The sequence below is a fragment of the Seriola lalandi genome, unplaced genomic scaffold (assembly GCF_002814215.2).
Source record: "Seriola lalandi dorsalis isolate HSWRI2012SDOR001 ecotype SW California unplaced genomic scaffold, Sedor1 jcf7180002054263, whole genome shotgun sequence".
Taxonomy (NCBI): domain Eukaryota; kingdom Metazoa; phylum Chordata; class Actinopteri; order Carangiformes; family Carangidae; genus Seriola; species Seriola lalandi.
The window spans coordinates 80,789-96,322 of record NW_019524816.1 but is presented as its reverse complement, the minus strand read 5'-3'; the positions used below and the strand labels follow the sequence as shown (position 1 = coordinate 96,322).

The following is a 15,534-nucleotide window of genomic DNA, read 5'->3' as shown; positions in this document are numbered from 1 at the left end:
GTAATTCCTACTTCACCTGGATGTCGGGAGCTTACCTTTTGTCAGCAAGAAGTGAACATTATAAGCTTCACAAATGTAGGGTTTACTGCAGGGTGGTTGAATTGGATTGAACAGGTGTACCCTAATAAGCTGCACACACTGATGTAGAAAGACAGACACCAGAAACAGATTACGGTATCAGATTTATCCCACACCCAGTGATTTGCTTTGAAACAACATGTGTACAGTGTGTGTGTGTGTGTGTGTGAGTGTGAGTGTGTGTGAGTGTGTGTTGGTTAACCGGCAGTCGGCTCTAACAGCAGCACCAGAGACACAGGAAGGGAATGAAAGGAAAACAAGGCAGACAGCCAGGGACAGAGAAAGAGATTGTGTCCGCTTTATCCATGTTTGCTCAGTTTAGTGCAGGGCAAATATTAGCCCGTTTGCTCGGCAGCCGTTCTCCTCTACTGGGCTTCAACCTTACACCCTGCCCGCAGAGACTGAAAGAGCTAAAAGAGAGCAGGGAGAGAGGGGAAGGGAGAGGATGAATGGGAGAGAAACAGAGTTATCAGGGTAACAGATGGAGAGACGCAAAAGGCAGCTCAGAGAAATTGAACAGAGACCAAATGATGGAAGAGAAAGCAGGAGTTAGAAAGAGGGCAATCTGAGCGATCATCTGACAGTCTGTGGTCCAGACCAAAGAGGCGCTGTTTTCACTGCATACTTAGATATAGGTCTTGTAATGATTACTTATGTATGCTGCGTTTTATTGCTACATGCCTTCTCTAGGTCTTTTGATGGAGGCACAGCAGGGCTCTTACTTTCAGAGAGGTTTTTGTTTATTGTGCCAGGAAAAAGTGCACTGTTTAAATCACTCCAAACCACAGACGGCAATCGTACAGTACAATATGTACCATTGCTGTTTTCAATCGACGGAGGTTTGGAGCCACAAAGGGGAAGAGAAGTTAAAAAGTAAACAGATTCAAGCTCTTGTTTTTTTTTGTTTTGTTTTTTTGCAGCTCTGTTGTTCTGCAGTGCAGAGGAAAGAAAGAGATAAAGTAGGAGAGGCAAAATGAGGTTGTGAGGACAGAGAGTGGAGAAAACAATGGAGACAGAAAACACTTTGCTCTTGATTTCGTCCGAAGGTCACAGTCATTCCCTTCAATTTTCGGCCAGCTGCCTGCCTCACTTCTCCTCAACAGAGAGGAACAGGCTGCTTCACAACACACACACACACACACACACACACACACACACACACACACACACACCAAAACAAACATTGATACACATGTCTCGCTCATAGCTACACACAAAGTCACACCGTCAAAAAGAGAATGACAAAAAGAAGTGATCTCCCATTCCGGCTTTTTCTGGCAGTGTATAGTCAGGCAAGACAAATCTTATGTGCAAACTGTAGATGAAAAGAGACAGCGGAGGAGCTGTCGTCTCCTCTGCTGTTTGTCTGTCTGTCTGTCTCTACCTTGTCCTTTCACACTAACTCTCCACTGTTTGCTCAACTAATCTGGCTAATCTCTTTCGTTCACACCTCACGTCCCACATTTTAATGCCACTATTTATGAATATAATACTTTAATGAAAAGATAATGACTTAGGGTGGCAGTATTCTCTAAATAAAATTTAATTTGAGATGTTTACAAATGCTGTTACTGAATGTGACTATCCATACTTCAGCTTCAAGACAAAGATATTGAATCGGGAATTGATTAATCAGTTGCAGATGACGATGTACTGCAGTCAGAGGTCTTCGTGGGGATGGATGGACTCGACTTACATGTAGCTGAGCCAGGCCGCTCCAGATTCATCATCAGCTCTGATGAGGTGGAGCGTCTTATTCATCAGAAGAATGTTTTTTCACAGTTTTAGTCTTTTCAAACTGCCTGTTAATTGGTGTTGTTCTGGCTCAGGCACTGACACTCAGGAGTGCATATCTCTGCAAAGGCCAAACAACCCTTGGCATGTCTGTGAGATCCACATTATTATCTGGATCTGCACCAAATTGTGCAAAGTCATAGATCTCAAAACCATTAATATGTCTGATTTTCTTTACATCAACACCCAAATATTGTTTTCTGAGAAATTGACAAATGCCCTGTCTTGCGATGTTTAGGAAAGTGATTTTAAAAATTCCTGGATCCAAAATGTAGCAAGTTCTTCCCAGGTCCATGCCCCATCCCTCCACCAAGCTTAGTGCAAGTCAGTTCAATACTTGATGCATAATCCTGATGACTAACAACCAACAAACCAACTAGAAAGGAACCTTGTAGAGCGCAAACCTTGGCCAAGGCCAAACAATCTTACACAGCTCTCAGGTCCAGATTATTATCTGGATCTACAACAAATAGGAAAAGGTCATAGATCTCAACACCATTTATATTCTGAATATTCTTGATTTTCTTTTTTACATCAGGATAATTACCATGGGAAATTGATGAAAGTCTTTTAGTGCAATGTTGGGGAAAGTGATTAAAAACTCCTTTAACCTGATCAGCACCAGAATGTAATGGTTTCTTCACTGTCCCATCCCATGTTAATGCACAAAGCTGTTAAAGAAAAGACAAAATCAGCATAATATCCATATATTCATTTGCACAGTTTGACTAGATTTAGGATGATCAACAAAGCTATTTTGTTTTTGAGTTGATGCACTTTTCTCCATTAGCTGCAGAGCACCCAGACTATCAACTTTTTTTAATCTGAGATCACTCACAACAGCACATGGATCAATTGGATTCTACCAAACCCATGTTAGCAACTCTAGTCAACAGTAATGAGCCTCAGGGGAGCGACTGATTGGAAAATTGAGAGAAAGGAGAAAAAAGCAAAGGAAAGGTAAAAAGCCAAAGTGAGAGAAATGATAATGGAGGACATGTGAAGGTTAGCACCATATCCATTAATTGGTAAAGAAAGTCAAAAATTGATTTTGAAGCGCTCATGGTTCTAAGAGACAGAAAAGACCTTATGGCTTAAAATGACTGAATTGCTATTTCAGTTTTACCTTTTTAGTATCAACTATCTAAATTGTGAGAGTAATAGGATGATGACAGATATTTTGGGCGAGGATAGAAAAAAGATAATCTGATGTAAAAAAAAAGCTAAAGCTACTTTTAGTCCTGGTAATTTGCATGAGTTTCTAATATTCTTACAGCACTGATAAAATGTCATGTCAGTCATCAGTTATTGCTCCACTTTGTCTCTAAAAAGGTGTTCAGCACAATTAGCTTTAGTGGCAGATGCAGCGATTTGTGCCATATTTCAGTGTTTAGTGTTTGGAGCTGAAGAAGGCAAAGGATAATTGAATAAAAAGGATAAAAAAGAGGTGGATGGGAAACTTTATTGGTCCTGCAAGCCTCTTTGTCCCATATGTAGTGACCCAAACTGAGTATGTACCAGCGTCTGGGCCTTCAGGTAAAGGGATGAAGAGTGGGCTGATGGAGATTGATTTCAGAGATCCTTTTCTGGCTTTCCCTCATATACGCCCTCATAGCTTCAGCTTTGAGGCTCCCCACCTTTCATTCCCCTCTTTCCTACCACTTTTTCCTCTGTTTACCTTCTTGTTGCTGGTTCTTTCATCATATCTTTGTATCACCGCTTCTCCCTGTCCATCTCCATTATTTGTCATATGTCTGTGCTTTGTTTATCCTCCACATTTGTCCTTTCCCTGCTTTATCTACTTCATCCTCCATCCATCTGTGGTTAGCAACTTGAAGAGGCTCTTGACATGAAACATTTTCTCTTTGAAATGTTCAGGTTTCACTAATGCATCCTGATAAATTTAATCTTTCTTAACACATCTCTTGGCAGCAAGAGAGTCTGAGATGTAAATAATGATTCTATTTTCGCTCTAAGGTGACACATTCCCTTAATATCATCTCTCAGATTTATTCATTTTTCATATGATATGGCAGTGAAAGGCAGGAGACCAAAAAATATTGGGGTGAATATGGGACATACAAATAATGTTGATGTCTGCTGAATGTGTAAATAGGAAACTGACATGTAATCTCTCACCTTTAAAGTATATCAGTGTGTTGTGTTCACAGCTTGTTGCACTGCCCCAAAGTGGCCAAAAAAAATCAATCATTGCAAGTCTGAGCTCAATTTCAGACAGAAATCACTTCAATTCAATGGAATAACTGCACTGAGTGGATTTGCTCAGAGCAAATCTGTGTGAGGCTTTTCTGTAGATTTAAAGGTGCTATATGTAAGTTGTTGCTATCACGACATAGCCAACGTTAGCATTGATAGCTGTTTGTTTACCCGTCTAGAAGAAACAGGGGTTCAGCATCAAACCTTCTTCCTTTAGAGTTGTCTCCAGTGGTGGAGAGCAATGTCAGTTTTACTTCTTTGGCTTCCATTTATGTCACGTCTTTTCTTCTAATGATTCTAACCAGCAAGCCATGGCCTGTCCCTTCTTGTAATACTGATTTGCAATAGTGAGTCACTGTTGCGTCCACTCTGCCCTCAGTTCAGGATGAGAGGATGAGGAAGTAGCGCCGATCAGAGGGTGAGTTCTAACCTTGTAAATGCAACGATGGCTGGAACAACCATTATCACTGCCCATTTCCTGCAAGGAACCATGTTTTTGCAGCAGAGAAAACCTGAGTTTTCAGCACCATCTTTTCACAAGGTCATGTATTAGTATTTTATTTTTTGTGTACACGTGTACCACAACAACAGTATAAAATTCAGCAGGTACAAAACAGCAACGCCCCATTTCACGGTCTGATCAGTTGGATCCCAGCCACTAGGAAAACTCATACACAAAGCCCTGCCTGTGTGTGTGTGTGTGTGTGTGTGTGTGTGTGTGTGTGTGTGCGTGCGCGCGTTTTACATGTGTGTATCCATCAGCTCTCTCCAGCTTTGTAAACAAGGCCTTGGTGTGTGGCGGGGGCTCAGCCTAACCTCGCTCAAGGACATTCTCATGTTTGCTCATGTATGTGTGTTTGTGTTTATGCTGAGAGCAGGTGGGTCAGGTGGGATTCAAACTTACAGATCTGATGGTTATTGAACTGAAGGACACCATCCATCAACAGTCACAGTGGTGCACATCATGCTGGAATCAAGTCAGTGTGTGTGTGTGTGTGTGTGTGTGTGTGCGCGTGTGTGTGTTGTTTTTCTAGTGCTTGAGACTCAAGCTGACACAGGGTGAATGAAGACTTTGCTGCTATCTGACAACATAATCAGGATTATAGAGGATGATGTTTTGGCTGATTTATTTTGCCCTCTCTACTTCTTTAGCATAAATGCTGCTTCCCTCTGCAGCATTCTGGCTTCCTGCCAGTGTGTGTGTACTCCGGGACAAATGAGCAAGCCCAGCGTGAGTCATGCTCGGATCAGAGATCCAGATTCAGACGGATACATACATACACACATACAGTATATATACACCCACACCACCTTTGTCTAACTCATTGATTTTTTTCAATGAGATCTGATTCTCCATCAGAGCTGCAGCTCATCGCTTTTAGAGCAGGAAAGAACGGATAGTCGTGACCACTGATGCTGAAACGAGGCGAAGAAAAGAAAAGAGTTTGGGGGAAGTAAGGAAGGGGAGATAAAGTGCCATTAAGATGAGGGGATGGGGGGGGCAAGTTTCTCAAGGTGACTGCAGGAGATCACGACAAACACATACAAATGAGTTGGCGGAGCAGAAACAGAGAGGAGGTGTGGTAAACGAAACCAAGCATAACCTCTCTGCAAAGTGACTGTTTTGTCACCGCCTTCCTCTTTGTCCCCCTGCCACCCAAATCCAAAACGACACACGTGTATCTCTGTGTGCACGAGCCCTAGTGTCATTTGAGGGGAATGACGAGAAAGGAAGACATGAAATCTGAGCTCTAGATAACAGTAATCCTGATCCAAAATGGCTGTTGGCCCTTAGTCCTTCCCCCCTCTCTGTCACAGACACTCTGAAGACGTTAGGTGAACAGGCAGTGGCTGATTTAGCCGGCGAGGAGTCTGCATGTTATGCAACAGCCTATTTCTTCTTACATAACCGCTGCAGTTTCAGAGTGGAAGATTAGCCCCTCTATACTGTTCTCCTTGTAGCAGATGCAGCCAATCTCCACTCGCGGGCATTATGCATACATGTTGACAAGCTGATAAGCTGCATAGATCCTGAATTACCCTCAAAATGGAGATGCAGAGATACTTTATGATGATCAGCTGCAGAAGCCTGTGGGGAATCTAAGAAAGATAGCCACCAATATCAATCAATAACTACAAATAGCACATAAAATGTAACATTGGTGCAGAGAGCTGGTTTGTTGGATTGCTTGCTGAGGCTGTAACACTAAATGAAATATTAAGCTACCTTAAACCATGTGGAAGTGTCAGATGTGTTTGCATCCACAGAGAAAGAGGGGGAAAAAATTGATTGCTTTTGGTTGGAGCATCCAGTAAAAATCTATTTATCAGTCATTTCTCTGCCCATGCCGCTCCACCAGTTGATTCATTCACTAAGCAGCTCCACATACTTACACTGGCGTGTCAAGTTAGGCCCAAGCAGATACAGCCCATGATAGATCATTATTGGGGAAATGAGAGAGAAGATGATGAATAGTTTGCATTTCCACCACCCATGGGACTATTAATATGAAATCCGTCAAACCAGTCATCAGCATCAGCAAATTCCTGAGCCAGTCAGCCGTGTTTTCCACAGCGTTTGAATGAAACGCGTTGATGCTGCAAAAATGCAAAACACCTTGAGTGATTTAAACAACTGTATCTGCCAGAGTCTTGCTGAATCCACCCTCTGGTCCATCTGCCAGTCGCATCTCTGTTGTTTCTCTGTTGTTTTCTCTGTCTAATTTGCCTTTTTTTTTTCTTTTTTTTTTGGAAGTCGTGTATCAGATCTGGGAGGGAAAATGCAGGAAGACGTTGAGGAAATGCAAACAGATCAAGAGGAAGATGTGTGTGGAGATGAAGCTGTAGGGGGTGTCGGAGAAGAAGCGCATCATGATTAAGCTGTCTGTTAAGAAATGAAACCGAGAAACAAATCCTTCAGAAAACGCTGTCACATCCCCCCTTTGTCTTTTTTCCCCCCTTCTTAATTGACTACCAGTGTGTGCAGCGGGGAGAGAACAAGATCTTGACATCTTCAAGGTGCTTTTAAGATGTCGAAGCACCTTGAGGCCCGGGAGGATCATCAAGGCTCCCTCCGTCTTTTATCGCGCAGTGTTACTCTCTTCCCCCTCGCTCCCTCTTCCATTTGTGTTCGGCGTGATCAGCGAGAGCTCTCTGAGGCTGCCTGATAACCCTGATACACACAAGCCGACTGCAGGATTGTTCTGGCGCCTCCTCATTTTCATTCCGCTCTCGGCGGCAGCATTTACCTCGACACACTCTCGCACATTGCAAGGTCATGTTGAAATATTTCGGATGTAAATGCTCTCTGTATTCCAGCGCTGCACTTTCTCTTTTTTTTTTTTGTCTTTTTGTCTGTTTTTGGAAGGAGAGACTCTAATGAGAGGATTACACAAACGTTTTTATTTTTCCTTGTCTGTTGTCAACTTGCTGTTGTGTGACAAGCTGATCAGCAGTTTCTGCTCTGTGAAAAACATTGTTTTTTGTTGTACTCAGATCTTAGATATTTGGCAAGGACAGCAATATTGTGCTTAAGTAATATAATTTAACAATATTCAAGAGAGGATTCTCTTCCTAACTAGCATTCTTTTCACATCAGATAAAACCTTTCTCAGCGAAACTCAGCGCTGCAACATTAACGTGTCTAAAACAGAAGAAATGATAATTGACTTCAGAACGAGGCCTCCACCTGTTCCTCCTGTTTTTATTCATGGCCAGGCTGTTGAAGTTGTCCAACAGTACAAGTATCTGGGGACAATAATTGACAACAAACTAATATTTGACTCAAATACTGACGCTGTTTGTGGAAAGGCCCACCAGCATATGTTCCTTTTACCGAAAGCTTAGAAGTTTTAATGTTGACGGCTCTTTTATGAAAATGTTTTATTCTTGTTTTACTGAGTCTGTCCTTTTCCTTTATCTGCTGGTTTTGGACACTTACCCTTGAAAACAGAAACAGGTTGGAAGGCGTAGTGAGATTGTGCAGTAAAATCCCGGGACTAATCTTGATGAACTCTCACTATTGTGCAGAGCCAGAGCCGTTCAAAAGGTCCAGTCAGTCCCACCTGGTCGCAGATATATTATGTCTAGACGCAGGACCAATGGACCCAAAAACTCATCTGTCCCTGCTACCACTGGTTTTTTGAACAGTCTTGTGTAAATTGAGTGTAGGTTGGTGCATGTCATTATTGTATTTACTGTATTTATTTCCTGTGCAACAAATTGTCCCTTGGGGATACCAAAGATTACTTTGTTAGCCTTGGACCTTGAACCTTGAAAACCAAAAGTCAGTGCAGTCTTCTGGATATCCCCCGGCCCCTACCAGTGAACATCTTTGATTGTTTAATTAAACCTCAGAGAGGTTAACTCAGAGAGATGCTGGCTTCCTTGGGCACTTGAGATTAGATGTATCATAAAGAGTGCTTTCCCTCTGGTCTACAGTGGACCCCCTACCTACACCGCTGATTGACCCACAGACACAAACGTAAGATGAGCTAACCTCTGGATAAAAGAGCAAAAGCGTAACATTCTTACTCCTGACATTAGCCGACAGCTGCAGCAGATTAAGGGCTGCTAAGCAGTAGTTTAGAAGCTGTGGTGTTTAAAGAGCAGCCACGGCTTATTGTAAGTTACCTACCAGCCCCTTCATTTCAATGTTACAGGCTTGACTGCTCGCAGTCAGAGTTTTTTTTTTCCTTCTGTTTCCAGAGATATGTTCGCTTAAGGGAAATGACCATTAAAATGTCATTACCGTTACACCAAAATCATTTTTAAAAAAGCTCTGGTTCCCACCGGCTTCCCACCGTAATGGGCTCAATACATTCCCTCAGCACCAGGAAGAACCCTAATGTTGCGGAACACAAATGCTAATCTCTCTGTAAATATCACTCAAATTCACTCGCCCCTTCTGCTTTTCAGTCATAATAGCAGGGATTCATTCTGCTTTGCCCTGGCAAATTGAATTAATTCTCCAGGCAAAGGTGTTATGACTCTTCTAAGCTTGCTCGTGTGTAGGCTGTAATGTAGATGATCCTGGCATTTCCACTCGATCCAAAAGCGTTTCACTCACCCTCTCCATTTTGTTTTTCTTGCTGCAGTATCTCAAAGGTATCAATAGTGGAAAGCTTTGATTAAATTTTCATTCACACGCTAATTGTTCACCAACAGTATTCAACATCATGCCTTAGATTCAGTATTGGATTTTGGCGTGCATGGGGAGAGCGGGTGGGAAAGACTGCAAGGGGTCAGTCCATAACATGAATCAATTGATTAAGTGCCTAAGAAGCTGGAAGCACTTTGCCATTTGAGACGTTCAGGCCTCTTTGGCAGAGTGAGATCATCTGCTGAGCAGGCCATCAAGCTCCACTCTGAGAAACTCCAACTTCTTCTGTCTTCATGGAGGCGAGCGCTGAGCTGTATCAGTCCGGCTTCCACACTGATTCTTCTTGTTTACTCCGACTCTTCAGCTGTGTCTTATACTCTGCTGATCCCTCCACAGCATTTAATCACAGCCAGCAGCAGCTTCCTCTTGCGCCACCGTTTGAGCATGCTCAATTAATAGCCTAATCACGGCTGTCATCCACAGCCACACTGTGGCCTTGGCCAAATGCTGGACCCACTTTATGCGCCACCAAAGAATGGTTAGGATGTACATAAATTTGGCTGTGATTATACCGCTCATTAACACAACCTCTGCACTTATTTACTCAATTAACTTGCTATTTTAAGTTCTGTTAACATTAGGGTTGTTATTTTCCTTTTTTAAATACTTAATCAGCCATGAATAATGGAAAACGGCTGCGAGCAAAATCCACACATTCACCTCTGACTATCTTGGCATATGGGAGGTGGAAAAATAAATGCACATAGCTAATGAGATAATGGAATGAATGACTTTGTTGATTGGGCAAATATGGGCAGGGTAGTTTTTTGGGTTTTTTTTTTTTTTTACACAAGGTTTTATCAGTGTGCTGAACAAAACTGCGGTAGAAGATTTACCGCCAGACAGAGAATTTGTCTGTAATGGTGGTGTCTGGTATATGTACTCATTCTGTTTCTCCCTCTCTCTCACACCCTCGTTCTGTGCCTCTCCGGCAGACTGTAACTCTGTAAATGACTTTGACCTTTCCTGGGACTGAGGACGGGAACCACAGAGGGAGAGGAAAGAGATGGCGGGAGATGAGAGTAGAGTAGGCGGTTGACTGTAATAAACTCGAAGCAGTGGGCGGCTGTCAACACTAATAGATGGGGGAGGGGAGGGGGTCACCAGGTTGATGAATGCTGAAGGTGCCTGAGTCCTCAACAAGTACTCTGTTCTTTACCAGGCTGATGTGTGTGAGATCTGATGCTCACAGTACGAGCAGAGAGGGTGAGTAATGAAGGAATGTGGTTTTAGGTTTGTGTTAAATCTTTTTGTTGTAGTTGAAAAATTTTCTACAACGCCAAATTGGATCCATTTATGGCCACGCTCTGCAAGGCTGTATGCGCAATGCTACATACGCATGTGGACGCATTAGTGCTTTTAGCAAGATGCAGACTTCAGCACGCTAACCACAGACTGTAAATAAAGATGGATGTAGCCTCTGTGACGTCACCCGCAGGTTTCTGAAGAGCCGTTTGTGAAGCTCAGAGAGAGCTGTGCCGCCATCGCCATCTTTGCAGTGCCTGACTCCGCCCCTAACTCTAGAGATGGTGTGTGTGTGTGTGTGTGTGTGTGTGTGTGTGTGTGGAGTTGAGCCATAATAAAATTTAAACAGGAGGGCTGTATAAAAACTCACCCACTGTACAGGTGTCAGGAAGGAGGAAATTATCTCTAGAGACCAAAACAGTTTTTGTGCCAGGCTGTAAATATGTTTATTTCTGCTGTAAAGTTGGACATTTAACATGGGAGTCTATGGGGACTGACTCACTGTTGGAGCCAGACTCTAGTTGCTTTCAAGGAACTGCACTTTTTGGCACATATATGTCACAATTCATCCTGCATGGATGAAAAAGTGGCAAAAACTTCCTTGATGTATTGTGTTTCCTTTTGAAGAAGGATGTTGGAGCAATTAATTAGTGTTGGGTTGATTTTAAGTGTTAACCAGTGACCCCAGTTAGGTAGAGAAAGGCAGTGTGATTTAATTGGATGGGCAGAAAGCAAAAACTTGGGATGACTCTTGTTTGACTTTTTCAGTTACACCTACCTCCAGAAAGTAACAGTTTTATAGGAACTTCAAGTTTCATGGGATTTCATGTCTTTGTCTTTGTGCAGTGTCCTCACAATGTGGTCTTTTGTCCTCTGTCTGTAGGAACGGGGAAAGATCGGCGTGATCTTCAACGTGGGAACGGACGACATAACCATCGAGGAGAGCGCGGTGATGGTGAGCGACGGCAAATACCATGTGGTGCGATTCACACGCAGTGGTGGCAACGCCACACTACAGGTGGACAACCAGCCCGTCATCGAACGTTTCCCCTCAGGTAGGAACAGGGGAATCTTGGGACTGAGGGAGGGAGGGGCTATCAGTGTTTGATTAGAAGCTTCACAGTCTGAATTCTCAAATAAACTGGGTAACACAGTGGAGAGAGAAAGAAGGAGCTTTGGAAAAAGGAAAAAAGTATTCATTAATTCGGCCTCCCATGTGCCTCTAAAAGGGATTTTTATAGAACATTCTGTAAGGCCTCTGGTTTATTTATCATGACATTCATATTTAGAGCGTGCCTGCATTATTCTAGGTGATTAAGTCAGGTTCTGGTCTAAAAAGCAGGAACAGCCAAACAGCCTCTCTCAGGCAAGCAATCTCCCATGTAAGAGCATCCAGCTCTCTGCAGCGAGTCTGCTACTGTAGCTCCTGGTGCTGTGAAAGTCAGCGCTGAGTCGAGGCCAGTACAATGTGAATATGCCAGTCAGGTATGGTTGGTAAGCATGGGGGGTTTTGGAGCAGGATAGAGAGAGGACACTTCACACTGGGAAAGTATGTGAAGGTGTTTAGAAGTAATGCCTCTGCTCCAAGATAAACACAGTCACAACATCATTACACATACAGACTTTAAATGAGGGCAAATACCCGATGAGTCACTGCTGGGAGTGTGATAATTCCTCCGCTTGTTGTTTCACCATAATCATGAAATTCTATTTCGGCCTGAATTATGAGGCTATTTTTAGTCTTGCAGAAACACTCTCTTAATTTCTCTCTCCATTGTGTTTCCCCTTTGTTCATGGTTGTTCAAAGCAGGACGTATTCTGTTCCCATCATGACTTTGCATTTGGTAAACACCAGGCTGCTGCCTGCCAGTGTTAGGTATTAATGATCAAATGGAAAACTAATAACCTGAATATTAAAATAGAGGAGTTTTTCAAAGCTTTGAGGGTCTGGTACAATCATATATCTGTTTTTATTCTGTAAATCTCCATCCCCCGCTGAAGTCAACGTGTTCCATCTCCATTGTCTAAAAGCACTGTCTATGTATCGTCATTGTTCACACAACAGGGAGAGTGCTGCTAATGTGGCCATGATATTTACTCCAGTTGACATATAGAGCAGTGGGACTGTGACATTCTCTGTCACAGCAGTGATCCCATATTTTGAGGCTGTGTTTTGGCATTGAGGGAAGCGTATTCTCTTGCTCATCCATCAGCACAGTGAGGCTGGACTGAGGGGCATGCATCACAGCCAGAGGAGGAAGCGCCCTGTGACAGTTCACTCTTTTCAGTTGTTATTATGATGGAAATGCAGCCCTTTTCGCTACAGCACAAGCTCCAAAGGGGAGCCTTCAACTAACAATCGCACTAACCGCTTAGAAGATAACATCAGAGCCGCCTGTTAACACTGGCAAGTGAGTGTCATCATCCAAATCTATGTTTTGTTTCATCAAGAAACATTAATGCACAGCCCATATTATATTCTTTTTATTCCTCCCTTCCGCCCTCTTTGTTGTTGTTGTTGTCTTAGTCAAACATTTCTTTCCTTTTCCTCTTCTGATCAAGAATTGAAGAGTGTTATTTTGTTGTTTGTTAGTTTACTTGATGAGTTTTATGTTTGTCTGCAAGGGGTTGGAGCCCGTCTGAATTTTTAGGAGACTATAGGGACTAAGGAAAGGAAATGGATGAAGAAGAAGAAAGGAGGGGGCTAGCTGGTTAGTTTCAGAATAGCTTTGATTCATTTATGTGAGCTAGTTACACTCAAACTATTTTTGGGCGCCAGCTTTGATGGCTCCGGCACCCGCTTTGAAGGTTCCAGTCGTCGTCGTCTGGTGGGGCGGCATCCTGGGGAAACAGAGATGTTACACATTAGGAAAGCAAAACCTCGGATGAGACTGAGGCACAAGAGGGCGGAGGAATACGTAAGGGAGAGAGTGTGTGAGGGATGGAGGGGGGCCACTTCCTAACTGAGCCAGGAGGTGTGACGTTATATTTTGTGGAGAGGGGAAAGAGAAAAGTGAGAGCTCCCTTGTTGAAACAAGCTCCTGTAACCCAGGGAGAGTTAGACATCTTCTGATTCTCTAAACAGGACAAAACACTTTTTTTGGTGCTTATATTATACAGTGTTGTTGATGTGTTGTCCCACTGGAACACTGAAAACATCTTAAAATGTAGCCAGATTGAGAAGAAAATAGAACAAGACATCATGAAAGATACCTCCAGTGGGGCCCACTGTTAGTTGGTACAGGTTCCAAATTTGTCTGGTTCTTCTAACAAAACAAGGAAGTGCAGTTTCCTGTGAAAATCTCCTTAAAAGGACTGTTGTGACCCACATCAGGCAGTCTCCTTGGGATGTTATTGCAGTTTTGAACCCTGTCCAATGCTTTGTGCTTACAGCTACATGTGGGATTTATCCTCTTGTAGACCGTGGGGTCCCAGAGGAGGAGGACAATGATAGTAGAGGTAGAGGAGAGAGTGTGAATCTGTCATCGTGCACAAGAAACACTGTTACAGGTTATCTTTGGGTAATCTTTTTCTCGTACGCACACACACACATCTTTCTGCACACTATAATTAGGGCCTTGGTCCAAAAGATTTGTCAGATTCAGATGTGTTTGAATTGCTTTCCATTAAGGACCAGGCTTGCCAGCAGCAGGCTTATAAACAGAAGGCCATAGCGAGGTGATGGATTTGGGGAGACAGGATGTTGACAGCAAACATGGCCGTCACGGGTCAGGCACATTCAACGGCAAAGCAACACGTCTCCTGATGTCCCACGAAGTGATGTTTGCAGTCCCCAGGGAATGTGTGTCTGTGGGCGTTTTTGTCTGAATCTGATTCTATGTGAGAGAGTGCACACATCTGTCTACGTGCATGACACTGTGCATCGTGTGTGTGTGTGTGTGAGTCTGTGCATGTATGCATTTGATGGACGGAGAGCAGACAAAAAGTGTCAGAGGAGCGTCCGGCCGGCTAATCCGGTGTGTCAGGTGTGCCCGGTGGGTCCTGCAGAAACACTTATTGGCCCACGCCACCTCCCACATTCCCAAAATGGCAGACAGGCTCAATAAAAACATCCCTGTGTCACACTGAGCACCTCAACCTGGCCGCAGATAAACAGGCAGATGTTAGTGGCGGTGCCATACGGGCTATAATTGTACCATTTCACACCCAATTCCCTATTTACTGGTCATCTGATGTGACAAAGGCTGCAGAGCTAATGTGGCTAAATGTTTAATTTCCAATGCTTTATTCTCAAAAGAAGAATATTCATTTCTGTGCATTATTTTCAAATAAACACACTGTACATTAGCAGGATGAAGATGAGCTCACATTATGAAACATCAGAGTGTACTGAATTGTGGTGGTGCATTTTATTCAACTATTCATTTGTAAAAGGAAGAATGCCTCATTTAGTCTTTCAGAAGTTCCATAGTCTTGACTTAATGATTTAAAAGAATCTATAACATTAAGGCCCAATTAATAATTTAATTACAATTTTTTGTGACATCTGTGGCTCTCAGTATTCATTGCTGTTATCATGTTAAATCATCAGCAGTGGAGCAGTGTTGCTTATCCATAAAGAATCAAATACTAATAACTCAATATCTCAATAATATTAGTCATATCCTGTTTCTCTCCTTTTGTCTTGGTGCGTGTCTTTATATATTTTGTTTGCATATATATACATATATGTCTACTTTTATTGGCCTATATGTATATGCATGTAGTGTATATACATTTACATTTGTTTGAGAGAATTTGTCCCTTCCATCTTATCATCCTCTTCTCTCTCTTTACAAATCACCACATTTTAACTCTTTTTCTGATAATGATAATTCGCCACAGTAAATTATAACATTACGGCAATAACGGGGCTTCTGGAAAAATCAATCCATTTCCTTGAGTTTATACCACACTTGGCATTTGGACTTTGCGTTGCAGTGCTCCCTGAGCTTTGGAAAATCATTTCACATTTTACAGCCGTAGTTACAGTGTCACCATCGCAGCGTATTGGCTGTGATTACCATATTTTGATGTCT

General features: G+C 42.8%; 1 protein-coding gene across 1 annotated transcript in view; it reads left to right on the top strand.

Annotated features, from left to right (window-relative positions):
• Positions 1-15,534, top strand: part of LOC111654229 (neurexin-2) — a 395,909-nt gene that overhangs the window by 334,261 nt on the left and 46,114 nt on the right. The window contains exon 13 of the mRNA XM_087173672.1: positions 11,379-11,550. Coding sequence (XP_087029798.1) covers positions 11,379-11,550 — 172 coding nt within the window. The remainder of the gene's footprint in view (positions 1-11,378; positions 11,551-15,534) is intronic.